The 26,103-nt window shown below is 43.8% G+C and overlaps 1 protein-coding gene across 10 annotated transcripts in view; it reads right to left on the bottom strand.

Annotated features, from left to right (window-relative positions):
- The window catches only part of TANC2 (tetratricopeptide repeat, ankyrin repeat and coiled-coil containing 2), a 154,522-nt gene that overhangs the window by 51,860 nt on the left and 76,559 nt on the right, over nt 1-26,103 (bottom strand). For all 10 annotated transcript variants that reach the window (XM_021538563.3, XM_021538560.3, XM_077788386.1 and 7 more), the window contains 6 exons: nt 24,070-24,218; nt 16,710-16,896; nt 9,898-10,161; nt 7,164-7,289; nt 3,387-3,668; nt 541-674 (listed from right to left, as the gene is read on the bottom strand). In XM_021538563.3, coding sequence (XP_021394238.2) covers nt 541-674; nt 3,387-3,668; nt 7,164-7,289; nt 9,898-10,161; nt 16,710-16,896; nt 24,070-24,218 — 1,142 coding nt within the window. The remainder of the gene's footprint in view (nt 1-540; nt 675-3,386; nt 3,669-7,163; nt 7,290-9,897; nt 10,162-16,709; nt 16,897-24,069; nt 24,219-26,103) is intronic.

Raw genomic sequence — 26,103 nt, forward strand, 5'->3', positions numbered from 1 at the left:
ACAAACAAATTCAAACTGTAAATCTTATGTACATAAGTGACAGTGTTCCATATGTTCCATACAAACCATTCCTGCCAAAACAGCAAGTAATTTGTGTATTGTTCCAAAGGCTATGGTCTACTTCAGAGAATTTTCCATAAGATTCCCAAGTGCACACACAGCATTAACACTCAGCTTGTGCCTTCCCCAAGTACAGTACCTGCCCTTTTCAAAGAAAACACTGCTCAAGTACTGGGCAATTTTGTTCTCAGTGCTGAAGAAAAACCACAATAATTTCAATAATTGTGTCACATCCTAACATTTGTGATGAGAAAGTAGGGTGCCTGTGAAAGACAAACCCTCAGAGTAACAGGGAAGGCAGAGGGAGTTTCATTTTAGAGAAATAACTTTCCTGGGTACTAAAACTCCTTCCAGAAGTCTCTCTCGGGGCTCCCCAAGTGAGCACTTGAACACACGGATTGTTCCAAGTGACATCCAGCAGAAGGAGTCCCCTAAAGCTGCCCTTCCCCAGGAGTGGCCGGCCGGGCTGGTGTTCCGTACCTGCGAGGCCAATCTCCGCATGGCCTCCTCCTGGCGCCGGCGCATCTCGGGTGTGCCCGGGCAGCTCCCGCTGGCGATGGACGCGTGCGCCGACGGCGGCTGCGCCAGGGGCAGCTCTCGGCTGGCATCCACATCTGCCCAAGGAAAGAGGTTAGGACAAGCACGAACATTATTATTAAAAACCGGGCAGCTGCTGGTTCCTACGCGTGGCAGTTAAAATGCTTCCCGTAAATACTCTGGTTGGGATTTCAGGGATTTCCAGGCCAGAGGTTTCTCAAGAAACTTCTTTTGGAAGCAGAAAAGGACCACTAATAAAAAGCCTTGAGCTTGTCTTATTCATCTTCCCCATTTTAATTTCACTGACTTCAAAATAATGACAATAATGGAGTGAACTGGGCCCTCTGGCAGGCTCTGCCTTCAGGTTTGGTGGATTTGAGTGCAGAACTCTCCTGCTCTCTATTTCTGCCAACAGACCTTCCCTTGTTATGAACAATCACTGGTTAATTTGGTTCCAAGTCCTCCTTCAGCACAGACAGCCAATTTTTCTGAATTACAGGCCTATTTTCTAACATAAATAAACCAAGAGCCCCAGCTAATACAGCCATCTGAAGCCCATTAATTTAATCAGGGGGAGAGGAGCAGGAGCAGCACAAGGATCTGGAAAAGGCTTGCAAGCAAATAATAAATTATCCTGGAGTAATCTCTGGCAAGTTTAACTGTGTCCTAGTGCATTTTAGTTGCTTTTTATGCCTGGAAAAGCAGAAATTTGCTTTACCAGTGGATTGCTACAGAAGCTCATCCACCTGGCCTTTGTGGATAACATTCCCAAACTATTTTTATTTTCATTCCAAAGTACTCATATGGATGGTTTTTGAATGACACCACAAAATGCAGCACTTGGTGAGGTCCAATATTGATTATTTTAAGAACCAACACCACTCTGAAGTGCAGTCTGTGCGGGCAGAGGATTCTTCTGACTGGATTGCTGCAGTGCATCCCTGAGCTTGACTGGAAATAATCATGCAAACAATGACCCATTTAATGGCAAATAACAGAGGAGAATGACTGCTGCCTCCATAATTAAACCCTGAATGTGTTAGAATGAGGCATGTTCTTGATTCTGAGCACAACATCACTGTCACCTGTATTAATTTTCTGAGAGAGGAACTGGAAGTATGAGGCTGTATTGAAGCCAGTTTAATTAGCTGATTGCATAACTGCCGTAGCAGAGTGAGACCACCTGATTAGCATGTATTAATTAGCATAGATTTAATAAGCATAATAGATTTTTTTTTCAGCATGTGGAAAAAAAAATTACAAAGAAACTCATCACAAAATCAGAGATAAATATCCTGAATTGGAAGGGACTCACAAGGATCTTGCAGAGTAATTATTATCTTCTATAGCTAGACTTGTGATCTCTTTAGGAAATCAAGTCTAATTAATTACTGATTCTGAAGGTTACCATCCTAATAACTTACACTGAAGACTCATTCAGCTTTCAACTCCATGGACACACCAGAGTGAACTAAACAATGTGTTAGGTGGGACCAAGGATCTTCATCATCTGTGGACACCCCATGTGATAAATCCAGCTTTTAGTTCAGAAGGAGTTTAGCACAGCTGTATCTTTTATGTCCACCATCATCCAAAGGAGACCGGGGACACACAGTCGCAGCTGGTGCACTGCAGAGCTCCAGTTAAAATACAGAAACAAGCCCTGCCTTTCACTACACAGTTTATTTAGCTCTGACAAGTGGCACTGTTCAACATGCCAATCCCAGTGACATTTCAGCGCTTGTGATAGGGCAAGAGCACAGCATTTCCAGTAAACAGATTTAACTATAGCTTCACTGAGGTACAGTGACCTACATCCTTATAGATACCTTCAGGTACCCAACTCAGTATTTTTAGTCCTGTCTTAGTCACTCACTGAAAGCTGAGTGATTTTAAAATGTTGTCATCTCTACCTGCAAACCTGCCATTGGACGGGACCACAGGAGGTAGAGCAATCTTGGGTCCTGAGCCTACAGGGGCTTGTGACCTGCATGGAATATTTACACCATGATTCAATGAGATAAACATTCTGTATGGGAAGAAGAAAGCATTGGCAAAGATTCATAATCATAGAATACTTGCTGCCTGATCCGGCTGGAGATGTCATAAGCAGGGGGATTGGACTACATGACCTTTAAAGGTCCCTTCAAACCCAAATCATTCTGTGATTCTAAAATTGGAGTCTTCCCAGCCAGAGAAAGTCTGTGATGTTTCTAAGCCAGACAAGCAGAGACAGACTACTCTGACTCTTTAAAAGCAGCTCTGGAACAGGAGCAGTATAAAGCTGCCTGTAGCAGTACCTAGAGGGACTCCAAGAGAGATGAAGAGGGACTTTACACAAGGGCATGGAGGGATAGGACAAGATGGAATGGCCTCAAGTTCAAAGAAGGCAGATTTAGATTAGGAAGAATTTAGATTAGGTATTAGGAATAAATTGCTCCCTGTGAGGGTGGGGAGACCCTGGCACAAGCTGTCCAGGGAAGCTGTGGCTGCCCCATCTCTGGAAGTAACCAAGGCCAGGTTGGATGAGGCTTGGAGAAACCTGGGATAGTAGAAGGTGCCTCTGCCTGTGGCAGGGAGTTGGAACGAGATAATCTTTAAAGTCCTTTCCAACCCAAATCATTCAGGGCTTCTATGACATATTTCTCAAAGGTCCTTCCTTTTCCTGACAACAAAGACTAAGCTGATTCCTTGGGCCTGAAGAGAAATGGGGTTATTTCAGCCAAGACCACTCTAAAAGCTGACGTAAAAGCTCTGAGTTTTGGAGACCCATGTGCTGCTGTCCTTACGTTTTGGAGAGGCGTGGGGGCTATCTGAAGCAATCTGCCTCATCCTCGTGCCGTGGCAGCTGAGCGCGACCAGCCTGGAGATGATGGCGGTTTTGCCAAAGCCGATGTTCCCGACGATCACCACGCCGCGGTTGACGCTGGCGTTGGAGCTCTGCAGCTGCGCATCGATCTCGTGGAACACCCAGTCCCGGCCCACGAACACGGACTCGGTGGTGATGCTGGGCACCTCGAAGAGCAGCGGCTTCAGGGAGATGTCAGGGGGTCTGTAGGGCGCGAAGCGCACTGGAAAGGGAGACACGGGAAGAACATCAACGTCCACGCCAGATGGGAAAGCAGAGTTTGGAAATGGATGTTTATCTCACACAGAAATCCTTCCATTACAAAAGGTGAAAACACAATTCTGCATCACCCACAGGTTTGTTGTGAAAGCATCTGTCTCATTCACAGTATTTTCCATCAAAGGCATTGAGGATTTTACAGGGAGTAGCCTACAGCTGGGGAAAAATTGTGGCTGGAAAAATTAATTTTCTTCTTAAATCCACCACCTCTGAAGGACCTTGTCAGAAGGTGCACTCTGCACAGCACCTCCTGGGAGACAGGACTGATGGCTGAACAAAGAGACACACAATGCATGCTCACCTCTTCAATCCAATGCGCCCACAACAATCTCAGCACCTACAAGTGTTAATTCAATCTAAACAAAGTTATTTCAATTCTTCTGGAGTAACCAAATTAAGCCAGACTGTTGACAGGATATTCATGTTTGGCAATTAAAACATCTCTTTTCACAATGAAAAATGATGCTTTAAAGCACTATAAAGTTATCAAGAAGAGCAAGAAATATCTCCTCAACAGACCATGTGTTCTGGTGCTGAAGAAATACTGTACAACTTCTGTAGAGCCCAAGCAACAAATTAAAATACTGAACTGAAACACTTCCTACCATATGCAACTGGGCTCTTCCCTGTTATTGAAAACTTCAATTCAAGCAACCCAGATCTGGGTGTATTATGTTAAACGAAACAAATGTCTGAGTTTATTTCCTTCACTTGCTTTAGACTGCAACTTTTGGATAATAGGGAAAATTTCTTCACTTAAAGGGCTGTTCAGCCCTGGCACAGGCTGCCCAGGGCAGTGGTGGAATCCCCATCCCTGGAGGGATTTAAAAGGATGTGGCACTTGTAGACATGGCTCAGTGGTGGCCTTAAGCAATGCTGGGGGAATGGTTTGATTTAATGAACTTACTGGATGCATTTCAAACCTTTATGATTCTGTGATTCTTTCAAGTGTCATCTTAAACATCTACATTCACTGGGATGAAAGCAGTTCCTTTTTTCCGCAGCCTCTGTGCCTAAAAAAGGCTAAACTACTTTTTAGTGTTTCCAAGAAGCACATGAATCTCTCTTACCCACAAGACAACAGTATTAAACACATACTGTGAGGAAAATCCCTTGAACATTACAAAAACAACTTAAGGAAAGCATACAACTGCCATATTACATACACAGATACACAATATACTGGGTGAGTTGGAACTATCCTCTCCTCCATCCCAAACCTCACCCAAAAATCTTGGTTCTTCCCATCCTGCAGCACTGGTGATATTTGCTTTCTGGAGAAGAAAACCCACAGCACATCACAGCCATCAGCTTGTGCCTTGGGTTACAGCAACCTGAAAAGCCTCAAATCCCCAGGGATGAAAATGGGAAAAGCAAAAATTGCCTTCCCCATCCTATTAAAAAGCTGTCACTGGGATGAATCCTTGTCACATTCTTAGTGTTGAGATTCTTCTATTGCTCCCCTTCTTAAAATAATTGGTTTAACAAAAAATAGCAGAGACAATCTCCCATTTAGTCTCTCTCACTGGGATTTTGGAACAGTGGAAACAGACAGTGGGCTGTAATGTGTCCCCCAGTACAGGGCCATCAATGTCTTCACTATTTCAGCCTAGTGCCAAGACCAGGGATGTTAAAATTAAACACAAGTTTAGGATTTCCAGCTGGAACAAAGAGTTGCAGCTTGCAACAGCCCAGATTGATGCAATTTCACAGCAATAGCTGCAAAATGCAGCATTTCAGGGAAGGGCCTCCCATTGCATATGTAATGACATGATAATATTTCCAAATAGTGATGGTTTGCGCAGCACCTCAGGTAAGATAAGCAACAAACTTTAAAAAATTGAAATACTGCTTCTATTCTCATGCAACTGTCACAAAAAGGAAAAAATAACAAACCAAAGCACAGAAAGAAAATATGTAGTGCTACAAGGGTTTCAAAAGTGTGTCTGGAAAATAATTTGATTCTGTTTCTACAATAAAGTTGAATGTTTTGGATGCAATCACTGCAAATTACACAGCCTTGGCAAGCTGCTGCTTCTGAACATATGGAAATTTGGTCTGTCAAACTTTGCTTTCTTCACTTACTGCCTGCTAATGCACTTCTAGACCTGCCTCAACAGCCAGGAGGATTTCACTGCAGACTGCCATCCAAAGCCCACAGACCCACTCTTTGGGGGGCTCCTGTGTTTGGTATGAAGTCCAGCCAGGCTATACCAGGTCGAGCATGTTGGGTGAAAACCCAGACTGAGCCTTCCAGCTCCTCAGTTCCTCACTCTAAGATGGTGGGCACAAAAAAAAACAACCCTAGAGAACAGGAAAGTTTCAGGTATGGCCAGAAGAAACCTTTCTTTGCGCAGGGGAGAACAAACCAGTCTCACAGCACAGAAACCTGAAAATATCCCAAATGAGCTTTCTTGGCCACTTACTTATCTCTGCAACAAAAAGTGATGGGGCTGAGGCATTAGCCCGGTGATCTGCTGCAGACTCGGGATTTTCACAGTGACAGCTTAAGCACATGGTGGAAGACTGAGATCAGATTAAAAGAGGGATGTAAGTTGAAGGGTGGGCTGAAATCCCAAGGAGATGGAGCAAATCGAGGTAGAGCTGCCTGGGAATAATAAGCAAAACACTAAAATGTCAGCCCTGGCTCCTCTTCTCATTGCTAACATCTTGTCTGTGGAATTTGCCTCAAAGAACCACAAAAATTTCCCCTCCAAAAGGCTTTTTAGAACTCAAAAAGCTGTCTGAATACGGGCATTATGAGCAACCCTACAAGCAGCAGCTGAGCTGGTGGCCTCATCACTGCACTGGGCTCCTTCCCCACTGGCACACTGCAGAATGCAAGGGGGAACTGCAATCTCTGGCCTTGATTGAAAAAAATGAGACAAAACAGTAGTAGTCCGTAAAATTTCTCATTTTTAATAACGTATCAAATTATTAAGCCCAAGGAGACCAGCTGAGAGTTGGGGGTATTCATCCTGGAGAAGAGACAAGAGGAGGTTCTGGGATGACCTTATTTCAGCCCTTCAGTGCCTAAAGACACTCCAAAAGAGCAGGAGAGGGACTTTGGACAAGCGCCTGAAAGAACAGGACAGAGGGCAGGGCTGGATGAGCTATTAGGAAGGAATTGCTCCCTGTGAGGGTGGTAAGGCCCTGGCACAGTGTCATGGTTTGACATGGTGCCCAGAGCGGCTGTGGCTGCCCCTGGATCCCTGGCAGTGGCCAGGGCCAGGCTGGACAGGGCTGGGAGCAGCCTGGGCCAGTGGAAGGTGTCCTGCCACGGCAGGGGTGGGAATGGATGAGCTTTGAAGTCCTTTTCAACCCAAACCATTCTGAGATTCTGGTTTTCACATGGACATGGATGAATTGGCTGCTGCCTGAGTTCCCCACACGGACACCCCAGGACGGGGAAGCCCCAAGGGCCTCGCGGCGCTCCTACCTCGCAGGTCCTGCTGTGCCCGGGCGCTGGCCACGCTCTGCCGCGGCATCCGCAGCGACGTGCGCAGGGGAGTGTGTCTCTGCTCGTCCAGGTAAGCCAGATCTTCCAGGTGGGCTGAGCTGGTGGCTGCCACAAGAAAGCAAAGAAGAACATCACACCTGGCTTTTGGATCTCATGCTCTGCTTACTGCAGTTTTCTGTTTTTAATGAAAATATATGGAGATGCAACTACCATGAGACAACAGAGCTGATTTGAAACAAGTACCATTTCCCCTAGGAAGAAGTAAAGTGTTTTGGTAACTTTTTCTCATGCTTCACTGGTATTTGCTCTGGTCTGGTCTCCTGTTGGTGTTCCCAAATAAAAGAAGATACCTTCCACTACTCCAGGGTGCTCCAAGCCCTCTGCAACCCAGCCTTGGACACTTCCAGGGAACCAGGGGCAGCCACAGCTTCTCTGGGCAACCTGTGCCAGGGCCTCACTCCCCGCTCGGGGAACAATGCGTTGTAAGAACTGCTCCCAGTTGTAAACTGCTCATTGACAGCAGGGACACAATACATTCACTGACTGTACTTTGTAGGCTGCTATAAAAATGGGTATTTTTGTGCTGTTTTGGACGATATTTGGGGAGAAGCTTAAAAAAAAAATAAAAAGAAAAAAAGAAGAAGAAAAAAAAAGCCAGCAGGTGTAAGTGCTGCTATGCTTTGCTTCCCAAGAACAGACTGTATACAAATTCAACCGTATTTGGAAAAAAAAAAAAAAAAAAGAGAGAAAAAGAGCCTGTTTTAGCAAAACTGTGAATTCATGATTACCTTAAAATGTGGAATACCATAGAATACCACTAAAAAAAGGCAGCTTTTTGCCCCATTCCCAGGTACACTGTCTCCACACTGATGACCCTGAGGCTCAAAATTAATATACCTGTTTTCTGGTGGGTTAATTTGCAGTTGGATTAATCAACTAATCTGGTTTATCAAGTGGTTACCCAACGTGTGTCACTGGAGCAAGGACATGGAATTGGCAGCTCAGCATTAACTCTTTGAGCAATGTCACATTTGCAGACAGACTTAAATCAACTCTGAAACTACACTTGGTTTCCCTTTCTCATCATTCGGGCACAAAGATAATGAGGTTAAACTCTTTGGCAAAAACCACCCATATAAATCCACTACCTAAACCCCATAATTTTCTGGAGCCATAAGCATATAGGAGCTAGTGTGTGATCACTTGATGATAAAATGTTAAGCCAAATCTTGAATTCTCATCATACTTGCTTCCACAATTTAACCTGGGTCATGAACTGTGTTAGCTGACATAGTACTTCAAAGCAGCAAAATCTCTACTAAAAAATAAACATCTAGAAGGAAAAGTTGTTCCTGAACTTTACTGGATAGATAGCTTTTTCTTGAAATAGTATTAGCCTCTAAGTGCACCAAGCAAGTCAACAACTTCCAAAGACAATTAAATGAACACACATGTATTTAAATTTATGGTGCCCAGCCTACTCTGTTTGCTTTGGAATATGTTTACACAGTGTCGCTTTTAAGGAATTCATCTAAAACAAGCAGGATATGAAAGCAGAGTTTTTGAGTTTTTTCTATCTCCTCTCTTCAGTCTGAAATCTCAAGGTTTCAGTCTGTGCTGCACCTCTATACTCTGGGCTTGTACTTCACCATCTATGAATCTAATTTCTGCACTGCTTTTAGGTCTGTGACCAGCCAAAGTGGGATTAAAAAGGAAAACTAATCCAGTTATGCAATGCAGCCTGGTTCACCAAGGGATGCTGATTTAATAGACAATATCCCAGGCTCTTTGGGGTATTTCTCAGAATTGTCTCTGGGTTTTCTGGAGCAGTGTCGGTCAGAACTCAGAATTCAAAGTGTGGATTTCTCCACATGTCTACACAGACAAAAAGACAACATGTTTTATCCCAGAGAAGTTACCCAGCAAGAAACAAATATGGGACAATAAAGGAACAGGGAGTAATTCCAGGCAAGCAGCTTTGCAGCAAAGCTTTAATATTTCTAATCCCATCTCTTTTTCCTGCCCTGCTGTTACCAGCTTCAGGGGAATGCTCAGCAGGCTGGTAAAAGACATCAATAAGGTACAGCACAGCATCATTTAGAAATGTTTCAAAGAACAAACATGAATTTAAATTAAATTAATATTGATTTTATAGCAAGACAAAAAATGTCAGTCACTTGCAAATGCCAGGTGCTGTGAGGTGTGAGATGTTTGGGGCATAGTCCACTAGGAGTGATGGGACCCAGAGCAGATCTTCTGTAGATAGAAAGTACCACCATTCTCTTAACTCCAGAGCTCTTAACCTCTTCAGAGAACACGAGACAGGTTATTTTACTTGCAATGAATCCTTTGGAATAGTAGAAATGGCTATGATGTCGTGGCACCTTAAACCCAAGACATTTGCATTGTAATGACAGTAAAGAATCTGGCTTTTTCTTTTTAAACATATTCTCCCGTAATCTTGTCATACAATTTTGTAAGAAAGGGATCATAAACTGCTGAAATAACCATTAAACACCATCAGAAACAGTTTTCTACAGAACAATTTTTCATTTAGAACCAGTAAGCTAAACAAAAAACCAATTTTTGTCACTCCTAAGGATGATGACTCCAGGAAGGAGATTTCTTTTTGGTTAAGGAAACAAAAGAAGGGTTGTGGCATCTGTGTGCTGTGTCTGGCTCTGACCTAAAGGCACAAACATGAATTTCTTACCTGCTACTGAATTTGGCCGTGGCATAAGGTACAGGGGAATTGACTGCACTGACTGAGACAGGACTGTCTCCAGGTTCCTCTCGGGGATTTTGTTGAGGCTGTAGGTGGAGGCCGACATGTTCTCATCCACGCGGTACAGGCAGGAGTCCATGCTGGATTTCTGGGATTGCCACTGTTTCAGGTTTCCCCCAGATCCAAGTTCCTTACTGCTTTCCCCTCCGTATTTAGTTCGTTCCACATTTTCAGAGTAACTTGTCAATGTAGCTTGAAGAAAGAAATTATAAACCAAATGAGTAACAAAGAAAGAATGGCTTGAACACACGCTGCTCAATGCTGAGCTGAGCCATGCAAGAGACAAAAATGATCTTCATCATATTTTCCATATCCACATAAATCAGAGATTATGGATTTTAGTTTAATGATACTGTTTCTGCTTACGACTTCCAAAAGAACATTTAAGCTCTAATGTTTTGGCTCATACTGTTAAAAGCCATTTGTAATTACAAAGAGTATTAAAAATTCTGTGTTGCATTGTATTCAAATACACCATTCCAGAAAGAACAGAAATTATTTAGGAGGAAACATTACCATGCCTCTTCATGCCTTTTAATTGGCATTCCTTTTCTAGGAAATGTTTGCAGAAGTTTGCAAGGTCTGACACTGAGAAGCCTCCACTGACCTGCCAGAACAACGAGCTCCCATGGATTATTTTGGTTCAGAAACTGAACCCCTTATCTCATTCGATTGACAGTAAGTTTTAATGAAGCTTTAACTGTGATCCACTCAGTTTTCCCCATATTATTTAATTTTACAGATGAGGATTGTTGCTATATTGACTTTCCTACTGGGAAGTGATGACACTCAGTCGATCCAGAACATCCCCATGCTCTCCCCATTTGTATTTTCTCTTCTGGATTCCAGCATAGTTACCCCCTGGCTGTAAATCCCTCTGGGCTATTGACTTTTCTCTCATCTTTAGTCCCCAGTATATTCATTCAAGGTCACAATAGTCACAAGTTGGGACAAGGTCCCAACACTCACACCAGCTTATCTGAGTGTGTTAGAGAATCACAGAATGGTTTGGGTTGGAAGGGACCTTACAGACCACCCAGTCCCACCCCCTGCCATGGGCAGGGACACCTTCCCCCATCCCAGGGCTGTCCAAGCCCTGCCCAACCTGGCCTTGGACACTGCTAGGAACAGGGCAGAAGCAACCTGGGCTAGTGGAAGCCACTGCTTCTCTGGGAAACTTTTTCTTTATCCATCCTAACAGACTCCACAAGAGCTTCCATCTTCACCCCTATTTCTATGGCTTAGTCAATACTGGGTTTCTTTCTAAGGAGTGGGCTCAATAGCTTTGCATTTCATCAAAGCATGGTGAAATCCCGGAACAGGCTGTCCAGGACAGTGATGGAATAGCCATCCCTGGAAACATTCCAAAAATATGTGGATGTGGTATCTGGGGACAGTGCAAGGGGACTGGAATTAGCTGCTCCTTAAAAGTCCCTTCCAACACAAACCACTCTATAATTCTATGATTTTTAAACACAAGGACACCTCATTAATCAAGAGCTCAAAAACCTCTGAACTGACAGCATGCTCTAAACTGGGAAGAGACACACTGATGAACTCAGATCTATCAAAGAGCAGGAATTTTTGTCTTTAGCCATCTGCAGAGAGGCAGATCCTTCAACCCCTGTATCCAAGGGACCCAAAGCATCAGGGCACAGGTGGGACACGCTGGGGGTGCCACAGCAGGAGCCCACCAGGTCACAAGAGGCTACGGAAGAACACTTGAGGCTCTTCAACTGCTAAATCCAGACAAAAAAAGCACAACCTTGGTGAAAAAAAATCAGAACTTTGCCATGCCTGTACCCTGCTCTATCAGATCATGCTGACCACAGTGTGTGCTGGTGGCTGCTGAGAGCAAACAAGGCACTGCAAGGATGGAGAAGAATGGGACAGTCTGTTCACACACAGAACAAGAGAAACCTGACATGCACAAACAGCTGAGGTTCGCTGTAGCACTGAAGGAATACCACAGGGACATAAATATGGACATGTGTGCATATAGATCTGTATATTTATAGATATGTATCTGTTTCTCCAGTCTCCACTGGCATAGTCTCACGCTATTTAATGTGAGCACAGACAGAATTTGGGGCATCCAGGTCATCTGACTGCTGGAAAACACATAATAGATGATATCCCATGGAAAGCCCCTGGGATGAGTGTGCAGGCAGCGCGGTGCCTGTCCACAATCCTGTCTGAAGCTTTTTCCTGGGATTTGCTGAATCTCTGTACCCATAATCCCAAATCACTCACAGCACCAGCACCACCTGCACCAGCTTCAAGCAGCTTTGCAGGCACGTGGACTGTGGTGCCAGGAGGGAATACACTCCAGAAGGGCTAGAGTCGCTTCACATTCCCACTGCGCTTTGTGCACTCAAGATTCACTCCTGTGTTTCCTCTGTCAAACTTCCCTTTTCCAACATGGCTTGTTTCCCTTGGAAAGAAGTTCTGATTAGAACTTTTTGTAAATAACATGGGTGAAATATTTTAATTTCCTTGGGGAAATAACAGAGCTGTACCAAAGCAGCAGCAGCCCCCTCAAGACAGCACCTCAGCACTACAAACAGCACTACACTTCTCAAGACCATTTTGTATATTTACAGGCTACAAATATTATTTTTCCTTTAGTTGCAAGCTGGCCTATGCCCTGGGAGGTTTTCAACTGAATATGTCTCTAGTCAAATACACAAGGGAATTTTTACCATCCCATCCGATTTTCCTGAAGGCAAAGACCATGCCTGGAAAACATCAACCTTTATATTCACCTTCCAGCTGCAACTGTGGGAGAAGCAGTTTTTGTAGGTCCCAATGACCAACAGCTGTATCATTAATTGTATGTAAAGATTTATAGTGCCTCAAATAAGAAATGGATTTTGTTGATTTAAAGAAGTAACTGCAGCAAAGCAATGAGCTTTCATATGCTAATCTGCAATGAGCTACAAACCCAGCCTAAACTAACCTCATTTCACTTCAGCACCTCTTGCCTCATTCCATTAGAGATGTCCCAGCTAACACGTACAAGTTGGCAAGGAGTGAAATAAATTTTTTACCCTAATCTACATAAGCCTCCATAAAGTCAGCCACAGAAGGATACACCTAAATATAGCCACATCACCCCAGACTACTCCAGCTGCCAAAAAGAAAAATTTGGCAGGCAGAAAGTATAAGTCCAAACCGTTCCCAAGGACAGGTGGCAGCCTTGTTCAGTCACACAAGATCTGTGCCCCACAACCTTGGTGCACCTTTAGAACATTATTTGCTGGACACCACCAGGCAGTGAGTTTTTGGCATCTCCACACAAAAAAAACCCAATCCCAAAACCCCCAAGGTCTGTCCTGCTCAAGGCTAGAGGCCAAAATCCACACTACTTGCTGGATGTTTAACTTCTCTATCAACAGTGGTCTCAAATAGAAGAAAAAGAAAATTAAGATCACTGTCTTAATTCACATAAACAATCCCACAAATAGACATTAAACAGGTAAAGCCATTTCTGTGTCAGGCCTGGGGGTGTTATAAATCACGGTGAGCACGCAAAAGGTCTTAAAACAAAATGAAAAATACCTTGACAGTAGCATCACCTGACCCTAAATCCATTCTGTGCTAGAACTGAATTCCCTGCTGCACCACTGACAAGCAGGATGAGAAATGGGATAAAGAATGGGATGACCAATGGTGTGATTGCCTTGCAGGGCTCTATCTTGGCTGCTACTCAGGCCAGAAATGCAAGGTCTGGGTAAAACAGGACTGCAACAGAGCAAGACCCTCCCACTTCCTGGGCCCAGCTCCCTGGAAATACTGTGAGACAGAACAGCTCAGCAAAGCCTCCATTTAGAAACTGCAGTTTATTACTTGCAGAAACAAGGCAATTAATGTTGTAAAGCACACTCCACTATTGTAAACATAAAAGAAACCTGTTAAAAAAGTCCCAACTCTGATGCAGAGGTACCAGACTTAATGATCTTTACCAAAACATCAACTATCTTTGGGGAATGAGCCCAACTAGAAGCAATTGAGACTCAAAAAAAAGATCTGCAATTCTCAGAAATGTTATTCATTATTAACAGAGCATTTAATAATACTGATGAGAATGTCATAATTCAAATGCTTTAACTGTAAGATCACAAAAATATTTAACCTGAGTTAAATTTATCTTGATGTGCCTTTTGAGCTTTGTTCCCTTCTCAAAGCAGATGAAGTTGGAAACAAATCCATCTTGTTTCATTGTCAGCAGTGTCTATTCTGCTTAACAGCATCATTTTGCTTAGCAAGCACTTAGACAAATGTATTAAGAAACCTATTTTTAACCCAGAAACACATACATCTGTAGAAGGCAGCACTTGATAAAAGCTTAGGAATAAAAGGAAAAAAATAGCAAAAAAAGGGTAACTGGAAGAAACTACAGGCCAGGGATTCCTAGGAGGAATAGGGTTCCTTTATATGTTATTTTATATCAAATAAATCCACAAAATCTAAGTGAAGCCACCTCATCCATGTAGTACCAGACCTGTGTACTTCACTGCAGCAGTAGGGCCAGAGGATTTCCACTGCTCACTGCTTTTCCTTTTAAGCTGCTTTCCCCTCATACCTGTGTTCCTGCACAGGATGATCCCCTGACACTTCAGTGGGGAACAGAGTGCAGCTCATCAAAGGGAAAAAGTGTGGCCCCATTTCAACTTGGGGTGTATGAACACTCTTCTACAGGAAGATGCCACATGGAAAACAACCATTCCATAGGAGATTGCTGCTAATAATATAAACTACTGCTTGAACATCACTTGGATAAGCTTTGCATACTGGCAAGAAAAGTTTGCTGGTTATTTCAGAGGATTACTAAGAACTTTTCCTATATTCTACTGCATTCCAGCAGCAAAGCTTCCAAGCTCACACTGGAGCGGCTGTGACGTGCAAAGTTCCCTCAGAGCAGCACATGATTCGTCGACCAGTTTTCTTTTCAGTAGCAGATTTTTGAACATTAACAGTTGGCTGCTTTTACATAGTGAGAGCCAAAAAATCCTGGAAGCTAGTCAGAGGTTACAGTCAGGTCAGGATTTTCACCAGCCATTCTGTTGTATATGGAAGGGATTCCATGGTATCCAGGAGAAAGGGCTGACTTGCTCCTACCTCTGCTCTTGTCTCACCTTCTCCCCCATTCCCCATTGCTTTTCTTTTACAAATAAAGAATATTTAAATTTGAAGATCTGGACCTTGTAACATTTTTTTTTTTTTTTATCCTTTCAACCTTTTCTCAGCTCTTAGAACCGACTGACAGCTTGGGCAGAGGCAGGACTCAGCTGGGATCAAACACTCACTTGTACTCACTGTGACCCTCCAGCCCAGCTCAGCTTTGGGGCTGGATGTGGGAGAACGTGCAGCTCTGATGGTGGGATATGGTGAGCAGGAAGTGAGGGGGTGGGATCCTGCAGTGACTTTGCCCAGGATTCATTAACCTACTTTGGCACACAGCTCAGAATAGCTCACCCATTTGCATTTTAAGATCACGCAGGCAGAAGTGCTGCAAGGGTTGTTGTGGCATCCAGGAGCTGAACTAAGCCCAGATTCCCTGTTCAGCCAAGCAAAATGTTAACCACTAGTTCAACTAACCTCCCTAAATTATCAACCTGCCTTTCTTTATTTTTTTTTTAAACACTAGATAAATTGTTAGCAAAATAAAGTCTCAAGCTGGGGAAATACTCAACCTAGAACACGTGGTAAAGACACCCAAGTGACAATCATCCTGTTTGATATCATACAAACATTAATGTTTTCCCATTGTGCCTGTACAGTTACTGAATGAAATTAATCTGTGTATATTTTCTCTATATTCTTTACACCTGCAACACACAGATCACTCAAATGAAAACCTGCTACAGCATCTACAGAAATTCACTGAAATTTGTGATAATTTAGCTGCCCAAGGCTTCCTCTTGCACCATTTAAATAATTTCCAAAAGTAAATATTGATGTGAAGTTATCAATCTCATACATCCCAATTTTCACCAACTATTACGTAGCTTTACCTATGAGGAATAGAAATGAGGGGTACAGATCACCTTGGTCACTGCAGTATAAACCTGAATAATGCAAAACCATTCCCCCAGTTAGCAAACACAAATATTATATAAATAGAGCACTGCATCCAGCTCTGGGATCCCCAAGGGACATGAAACAGTCGGGGTGAGTCCAGAGCAGGTCACTGAGTTGATGACATGCCTGGAATCCCTCTGCTCTGGAGTGAGGCTGGGAGAGCAGGGGTTTTTCAGACGGGAGAACAGAAGGCTCCAGGGAGACCTTAGAGCCCCTTCTGGTGCCTAAAGGGGCTCGAAGAGAGCTGGGGAGGGACTTGGGACAAGGGCCTGGAGCGACAGGACAAGGGAGAATGGCTTCCCACTGCCAGAGGGCAGGGTTAGATGGGACATTGGGAAGGGATTGTTCCCTGTGAGGGTGGGGAGGACACAGCACAGGGCGCCCAGAGCAGCTGTGGCTGCCCCATCCCTGGAAGTGCCCAAGGTCAGGCTGGACCTGACTTCACCTGTGATAGTGGAAGGTGTCCTTGCCCGTGGCAGGGTGTGGAACTGGATGGTCTTTAAGATCCCTTCCAACTCAAACCGTGCTGGGATTCTCTGACTATGAACCAAACCTTGTTGGAGCAGCCCAGCACACTGGGGCTCAGCCAGCAGCAGCAAGGAGGAGGAGGAGGAGGAGGAGGAGGAGGAGGAGGAGGAGTATGGCCCGGCACTCACCGATGATGCCGCTGTCTCTGCTCTCCAGCGTGGATGTGGGGCTGGTGACGGCCCCATAGGTGCAGTCCTTGGCCGTGACGCTGGCACTGACAGGGGGCAGGGTGGAGCAGGGGCTGCTGGCGGGTGGCGAGGCCGTGCTGCTCGTCAGGGTGGAGCAGGGGCTGATGCGCTGCGTCACCGCTGAGCTCTGGAAAATGGGGAAGCAGGAACACATCACTCACCACGGGCACTGTGAGGGGGAAAGTCTTTCTATAGCTCACACTTGAGGATTTGCTCTGTCTGGTGAGGTTAAAAAGTGCTTTACAGTTTGAAATTAAAACATCCGCTAAGTCACCCCACACATGTGGCAGACACTGGGCTCGTTTTCTCCTTCACGCTTCAGAGAGCCCAGCCTCCATGTTCAACAGGAGCCACAGGAAACATGAATAGCAGTATTTATCAAAAGCCTGATTCCATACTTGATCAGGAGTTTTGATTGTTTTTTTAGCACTGAACTGAAAGCTTGAAAGAAAAAAGCACAATGAACAAAAACTGACAGAAAGGTAAGTTTGGTGCCTCTGTTGACATGCAGAGCTCTGCGTCGGGAAACACACAGTGTGATCTCACCTTAACTTACAGTCACAATCACCATATCCAGGAAATCCTACAAAGACCTCTGGGCCATTTCCATCTGCTCAAAATCCTTGTGGGTCTGCAGTTTTTATTTTGCTCTATAAATGCTTCCTCAATTCCAGAAAAACAACAGAGATCCTTTACCCAGATACCATATGGCCCTTCTGTGCCCAAGCGCGCTTTCCCCACCAGATAAAATTTAAACAAATCCTCAATAATATGGAAAATAAAGTAGCACAAAGAAGATGCTGTTTTAAAATGATTTTTGGTAAGACCCAAATACTGTGTGCAAGGAACCTGAAGGAGTTTATCCATCTGATCCTGTGCAGGGAGACAGATTTATTAAAAATCCAAAATCATTCTTGAATTTGATATTGTTTTAACTGCAGGCTACTGGATACAGAAGCTCCTCTGAAAAAAGCTTCTCCCACTGAAGACACGTCCTGGAGCATCTGCAGGGGACAAAACTGCTATGCAGGGTCAAGGCGCAGGTGGCTTCTTGTGTATCGAACACAACAACTTCATCACCCTTACACTGGACTTCAGAGCTTTTTTTTTTTAATAAACAGGCAATTTCAACAGTTTCCTTGCACAGGACTGAGTAACAGAACAGACACCACTCACAGGGTGGGCACAAAGTAAGCATTAAAAAATGGGAGTTCCAGCATGTCATCCTCCCTTGAGTTCATCCTCAGGGTTCTGCAGAGGGAGCTGACCCCACATCTCCCTGGCTCAGGGGACAGTGCAGAGCACAGCAAGTTCTCCTGCACTGCTGCTGTTGGCTGAAGCTGGGCTCAGCAGGCACACTTCAGTCACTGTACAATGAGCCTGGTCCCAAAGAAGGAACAGCAGAGGTTCATTCCCCATATGAAATTCGATTAAATTACATTTCTTTTATTCTGCGTGAGCATCCCCATGTAATTGTGTGGCTTTGTATCCTCTTCTCTGCAGCATTTGAAGGAGACTACAGAAAGCATCATACCTGCAAACTGCATAACAGGCTTGACCTGTAATTTTTTTTCCTCCTCCCTATTCCAGATTTGAAACTTAAAAAGTGTCTGGGAGGGACTATTTTTTAAGTGGAACATGGTGTTCTATATTAGGGCATCATAATGGTAGCTACCAAGTGAAGCCACCAGAAAAAAGCCTTCTTTGTCCAAGTGTCCCCATGGGTTTCATAAAAATCCTTACTCAGTGTAACTGCCCTGGTGCTGGAGGCAACACAGAGCATCCCTTGCAGGGGGGATGGGGCAGCCCCTTGGCCACGCCACAGCTCTGCTCTCATGCCAGAGGGAGCTGAATCGATCTCAGCCTAATTACAGAATATCCCCAGCATGGATCAGTGCATCAGCAAACCAGGGACACGGTGCCAATGCCACAGCTTTGCCGGCAGGTTTTGTGTATTCACACAGACATCCCAACACAGCAGAAAATGAACTGTGTGAGTATTTCTGTGTTAATTTATAATCTCCCTGTGGTATCCATCAGGGTCAGTCTCTTCCAAGCAACATACATCAGGATAAGGGGAAATTGCCTGAAGTTGAGCCAGGGGAGGTTCAGGTTGGATATTAGGGAAAATTTCTTCACTGACAGAGTGGTCAGGCATTGGAATGGGCTGCCCAAGGCAGTGGTGGAGTCACCATCCCTGGAAGCGTTCAAACAAGTACATATGGCACTTTGTGATATGGCTTAGTGATATGGTGGGATTCAGTCAAAGGCTGGACTTGATTATCTTGCAGGTCTTTTGCAACCTTAATGATCCAGTGAATCTAAAATACCCACAGTGTACATGATGGCTCTCAGCACATGGTCATCTCTACTGAAATACCTGGGACAAGCAAAACGATGCTCTCCTCACTCCATCCTATTTAAAGTGCCACTGATAAATCCCTATTATTGTTATTTTCCATTATTTCCCATTCTAGGCACTTACCAGCACCTCTCCTTTTTCCTCAGTGCCTTCTAGGAACTGCTAGCAAGCCAACTATGGTAATTTTGGCTCTCTGAACAGTCTGGTTTCACACATTCATTACATTACCTGTCATGCACTTTCCCTCTCCACGAACCTTTCCCATATCCTCAGACTTGCAAGTTTTTTCAGATGTTTAAATAAACTACTGGTTTTTTTATATCTGCTTTTGATTTTACAAAATTATTTTTAGCTCATTCATTGTAGTGGCCAAATTATTTTTAAAATTGACAGGGTTTATTATTATTCTTAATATAACCTAATACAAGGCTCTTTTCCGCCTGCTGTTTGGTTTGTGTCACACAGATATTTTCACTGAACTACCTATTGCTGGAACTCAAAATGTCCCTCAGACATTTTTGGAGGTTCCAGGCCCTGGTCAGAAGCATTTGAGACCCTGGCAGGCAGCTGGAAACAGCTGTGATTTTGAGTTTGAGCCATGGAATGATTTATCAACTTTGCAGGAAGAACAAGCAGTCACAAAAGTTTAGATATAGTAGAAGTAGTTACAAAGTAGAGGGAAGAATTTTTCAGTGTTGTACAGGGGGGTTTTAACACCTGTACAGGGGGGGTTTACTTTGTACATGGGGGTCAGAGGTTTTAAGATGGAGGGATTCTTGGCCGGTCCTGTCCTTCCTCTTTCTTCTTCCTTACCTCCATGTTTTTGGTGATGTTGGCACTTACAGATTGGTTTAGAGTAGAAAAGCACCATTTAATATAGGTAGTAGGTATTGGGGAAAAACTGTAAACATGCAACACGTAATGTACCATATAAAAGACAGCAGCAGCCCTGGGTGGGGAGAGAAGAAGCAGTCGAGAGTCAGAGAGGATGTCAGGGTGTGTGTGTGCCTCTTGCAATAAACTGCCTTGAGACCAAACAACAGAGACTGCTGAGCCTTTCTTTGGAAGCTCGGGTTGGGGGAGAGACTTTTCCACCACACGGAACCACTGAACCAGGCCTGGGTTCTCTCAACCTATCACAGTGGGACTATCTTCTGATTTATCACAGCTGATGGGACTCCATCAGTACACCTCAGCCATTTAATCAGTTTTTCCCAGAATTTTCTTTAACTCACTGACAGTCCAATGAACTGCATCAAGTTTGCAGTAATCTAATTGGGGAGCTTTGGACAAGGAAGGCCAAGGGTATCCCAGGCTGCATGTGGAAGAGTCGTGCTGGCAGGGGAAGGGGGTGATGCTTCTCCTCTGCCCATCTCTGCTCAGTTCTATGTCCTTTTTATGTTGAAGGCACCAGAATTGTACAGAGAATTCCAGGTGGGGAATAACCCAACCCAACCTCAGCTGGCCCTGCTTGAAGCAGGTAGATGATCTCCAGAAGTGCCTGCCAATCTCCAACTACAACATTTGATCAGCTTACATATGGGATCTTCAAGAATGTAAAGCTTTATTACTATTATAAATTATTTATGGTGGAGTTTTTCTATGTCTTTGTTTTAACTGTAATTTTAAACAAATCCCCACTGAAAACTATCTCAGTACAAAATAACATCCACTAACTTTAAAACATAGAAATCACTGCACTTTAAAGCAAATTAAAATTCAGTACAAGGATGGTACACTTGTCTTCCCTCCAGCTGATAAAATTATTGTTTCATGAAATGCCAGAAGTGATAGAAGTTCCTTTATTTGCTGTGTTATCAATGCAGCTCCTGAAGAACAAGCTCCTTGCAACTGGAAATTATGAAATAACACAGTATATCACTTGGCATTGATTGACATGTTTTATTTTTGTATTGATATAGAAAAATGTTCCTCTGTGTGAGTTTTAAATATATATTTCCATTGACAGAACATTCTGTATTATTATTGCTGCTGTTTCATCTGTCACATTTTCACTGAACTTTGACAAATTACTCCGTTCTGCCAGAACCTCAGTGTCCTTTGTGCTACTCTGGCACACAATACAGTTAGAAAGAATTTCCTGAAAATTAGGAGAAAAAAGATTTAATCCCCAGCATTTGGGATCTCCCATTAAGGAAATCATGATTAAAAGCACAGAAAACATACTATTTTATTACAATCTAGATTAGAGAATATATCCTTGGATATATCCTTGGAAAAGGCATCATAGAGATGTACAGATGTAGAGATGTACAGTTTCAGTGCAAATACTCCCATTCCTTACCTTCCTTTCAGCTTAAGCACTGGTGAGATGGCAAATAAGTATTGTCTCGCCTGAGAAGGCAAAGCATGGCTGGAATAACAAGCAGCAGCTTCTGATACAAAGAATGTTTTCTTTGATGAGCTCATGCAAATTAACATATTAAAACCCAAAAAATTGTTCTAATTTTTAGATTAAATTACAAACTACTGGTCAAAGTCTCAACCAGATTTTAATTAATCAATGGCTAACAGAAGAATTAATTTAATTAATGCAAATCCCATAAATGCCTCATTGCATGATTTTCAACATGACTGGAAGTAAGGCAGTGGAAGAAATTCAGTTTGGGATGAAGATCTGGAGAGGTTTTCCCAAAATTTGCTGCATTTCAGAAGCAGCTTTAGCTTGGACAGGATTTGTGTGCTGAGACAACCAGTGGGAGATGGCAGTCAGAAGAAAGTCCCAAAAGTGTGAGATGGCTGGGGCTGAGGTGGAGAGGCTGATGAGAGAAGGAGGAGAGCCTGATGGAGAAGGTTCATTCAGCCTAAAAGGACAGGTACGCTGGACCCAAGGATAGCTGCACCCTTCCACTATCTGCAGGGCCTGAAGAGAAGACACAACCATGGTCCTCTCAGAACTAGAAAGGGAAAGGACAAGGAGCTACAGTCACATCAAGAACATTTTCTATTAGGTAGAAGAAAAATGTTTTTCACAGTTAAAGTTGGTGAGCCGCAAGACAAGTCAGGAGAGCCCGCTGATCTCCATCAGTGAAGATCTTCAGACCCTTCCTGGAAGAGCCCTGAGAACCCTGATCACTGCCTGAAGCCAGCCCTGCCTCCAAGGGTGCACGGATGGGTTGACCTCACGAGGTCACTTCCAATCTTGAGTATTGCAGGATTCAAGGCAAGTGCTGACATCAGGAGGCACTTACAAAGGAAGGAAAAAATTAACTTGGTAATTGAGGAACCAACCTCTCTTTATCTTCTCCTGAACATGAACAGCATTCAAAGGCCCTGGATAACTTTTTCATGCAAAAATTAGCACACAGCCCAAGATACCAATCTAGTTTAGAGGACAAGTCTGCTTTTTTATTTAGATTTTTTCTTTTATTTATTCTCCAAAGACATCTTTGGCTTTAGAGAAAAGACTGGATTTTAATTTCTGTCAAAAGGTAACAACAAAAGGAACCATTTATAGTAGAAAGCTCTGCTTGGCTTTGAAGCATTCAGTTGAAATAGGCGCCTGTTAAAAGGACATTTTCTAGCCCAATGTATAGTGCAGTCCATTTTGAATCCACAACTTGCTTTAAAAAATTGAATGGAAAGTGTTAAAAGTGTAACATATGTGTTAAAGGCAAAAACTTTACAAAATCACATTTCTTGGCTCTCAATCAAAGTAGCTCATGCAGGAAATCAAAACCGTCTTGTGTCAGTCAATCAACCCCACCTGGCCCTGGACACTGCCAAGGATCCAGGGGCAGCCACAGCTTCTCTGGGCACCTGTGCCAGGGCTTCACCAGCTCCACGGGAAGGAGTTCCTTCCCAATATCCCATCTATCCAACCCTTCCCGCTGGCAGTGGGAAGCCATTCATGTCATTCCAGGCCTCTGTCCAACCTCCCTCCCCAGCTCTCCTGGAGCCCCTCTAGGCACTGGAGGGGGCTCTAAGGTCTCCCTGGAGCCTTCTGTTCTCCAGCCTGAACATTCCCAACTCTCCTAGCCTGGTTCCAGGGCAGAGGGGCTCCAGCACTTGGACCAACTCCGTGGCCTCCTCTGGACATACTCCAACAGGTCCACATCTATTCTGTGCTGAGGACAGGCCACTTTTCACTGGCTCTCTTTTTAAGGAATTCAGGTTCTCTGAATTACATTTATGTTAAATATTTGAGTGACTCATACAGAGTCACTCAATGACAATTAAAAGAACAGAGAATTGGAAGTGGCTGATGAGTTTTGTGCTCTTCTGCTACATACTGGACTAGCCATCTGTCAATTTAAATACAAAAAGGGGTGTGTGTGAGGGAAAGGCTTTCTATTTTCACTCTCAGCAAAACTTTTATTTGTCTATACATCAGGGAAAGGAAGGAGAAACTCAGGCTCAGACACTTTCTACAAAATCCGTATCATAACCCAAAGCTTTCCAGCCAGCCAGGGGTGTAACAAGCTCCATCACAATAAAGATTTTATGATTTGCCTTCTTCATCTGTTTTCAAGCATGAAATCACCTTGTTGGGCAAATACGAGCAAGAACCATGACTATCTGTAAAATGAGGCTATTACTATTTCCCTCTCCCTTCCGCAGAGACTGTAAGTCTTTATGTAACACTACTGAAGTACTTCTGAAATATCACAGAGAAGATGCTAAGCAAGTACAGATTATTTTGGTCACTATAATCTGATTAGAAACACTGCCCACTCCTACATTTGCAGAAGCAGAAAAACAACAGAAGCTGTCTCACATGGCTGATCCCTGAACCACGGCCTGCTGTTCTGTGCGGATGAGTCACCGTGTGATGAGGAGATACAACCTTTACCTCAGCACCATTATTTCATTGTTACGAGACACCTGGTTGCCATGGAATTAGACAATTGCCACCCTCTCCCAAATTCCGAAGTCATCCCCAACCCATGCCACTGGGGATCGGGGCGGGGGCCATACCTGGTTCTCGTCCTGCACCTCCATGCTGTACTGGGGCCCTGGCTGAACCTCCGTGACTTTCTCTCCGAGGAGGAAGCCCAGGCGAGTCATGAGTGTGTTCGCTGCCTCATCTACGGATGGAGGGGGTCCCAGCTCTTGCTCAGTATCACCTAAACATAAGAAAACCAGATTCAGACAGGAATTGTTTACTTTTGGCTGCTGCTCAGTGGTTTTACCAACACAACACCTGCACCTGTTGTGTACCCTCAGAATCCGGGTTTTCAGGTTATTCATGTTATTCAAGTCTGTTTTACCATTCCACGCTGGTCATTAATTTTAGGTCCTGTACCATAGATATAAGTTTATTCCAATGTTAACTGTTGCTTCTCCTCTCACTGCTCATTATTTTCTCAGCAGCTCCCACGGAAGCACACCTAGGTATCTTGTCCCTGCAGCAGACGCACCAGAGCTACAAGGGAACAAGATTTTCTGGACCAGCACTGGAGAAGAGTGCTTGCTCTCTTCCCTCTGTTTCTCACAGAGAAGTTACGCAGAAGACAAGGCTACGAGAGCCATTTGGAAGGTGCTTCATGAACTGCAGAGCAACCAACCTGTGCTACTGAGTAGTTAACAGGAAAAACCAGGACAGAAAATATGTGTGCAACTTCCATTTTTACCTGCTGTCCCAACACACTCACAGTCGTACAGAAATCAAGTCTCTCCAAATACAACTCACTTTCTGCACTGACCCTATGGCCCACACCACAAAGTAGCCTGCCTGCCAATTCCCCATCAAGTCTGAAAAACAGGCCAAAACTAACATTCATAATGATTTTTTCTATTTTTTTTTTCCACCATCTGTAGGGAAAGCAGCACACACAAGTTTCTAGCTAGCAATGCACACTGGGAAAAAGCCCAGCATGTATACTGGCATTTCTGTGCCAAGTATACATGGCACACATTTATAACAAAAAAGGAGGAACAAAAACCTGTGGAGTTTTTGACTTGTAGTATCACACGTGTAATTTGGGATCTGAAAGTCAAGTTTCTTCCTGCTCACACCAATAGCAGGGTTAAAGCCTGAAGGTCAAGTTCTTACCACTTTACACTGAAGTAACACTGTGCTTAGTGCAGTTATAGAAGACTAATTAGGATTTGCAATTAGTCTACAGTTAATTATTCATCTGATAATGTACAATCTGGAAAAGAGCCCATCTCCAATTCCTAGCTCTGTCCTGGCTTGGGCTCTTACAGCACTCAGCCTGCAACAACAGTAAAAGGATGCTACTTTAAATAAAACATTGCTTTTTGATAACTGTAACTGAAACCCACAAATCATGGAACCTGGGATATGTACAAAACCTCAGGAAATTTAAGCCAGCTGCTTCCAGAAATTCACATTTAATCTCATAGAGTACAGCTCACAGAAGCTTACAGCAATTTTTGGATGTCTCATCTGCACTACTGCAAATTAAAAACCTGGGAGCATCTCCCATGCAACCACGACTGCATTCCTAAGCACCACCAGCTCTGGGAGTTGAGCATCTGCAGCTGTCCTTCCACTGCTGTTATGAAAATGGATGATACAGTAGGTCCACATAAGCTAAGTCACTGAATCCTCATTGTACTGCTTGAACCAATGCTGACGTGAATCCGACAGATTTAAGTGAGACAAATTTAAATGGATGGCCCAATTTATGGAACTGTTGACCACCCACAGTCAATCCGTGGGCATTTACTGGCTCTAGGAGCCCAAGCCAGAAGAGAGACATTTATGTAAAAAAAAAACTAGAGAGACTTTTATTTCCAAGGTTATTTCTTTCTTTAAAAGCTAGACTACCTTTCTAAAAGTAGATTTTTTGGTAAAAGCCATTCCCTGGATATGGCTCCACAGCTTATTGTGCATTCCTATTCTGTCTTCACAACCATGATGTTAAAAACAATCAAATTATGCTGACTTACACATCTGGGGCAGAAAGAAACAGCTCTTTGCTGCCCACCTGGAACGATTTAGTAGTGCCCAGGTGAGGCAGCTGCAGGGCACTGGGCACAGCC

Source organism: Lonchura striata, chromosome 25 (genome assembly GCF_046129695.1).
Source record: "Lonchura striata isolate bLonStr1 chromosome 25, bLonStr1.mat, whole genome shotgun sequence".
Taxonomy (NCBI): domain Eukaryota; kingdom Metazoa; phylum Chordata; class Aves; order Passeriformes; family Estrildidae; genus Lonchura; species Lonchura striata.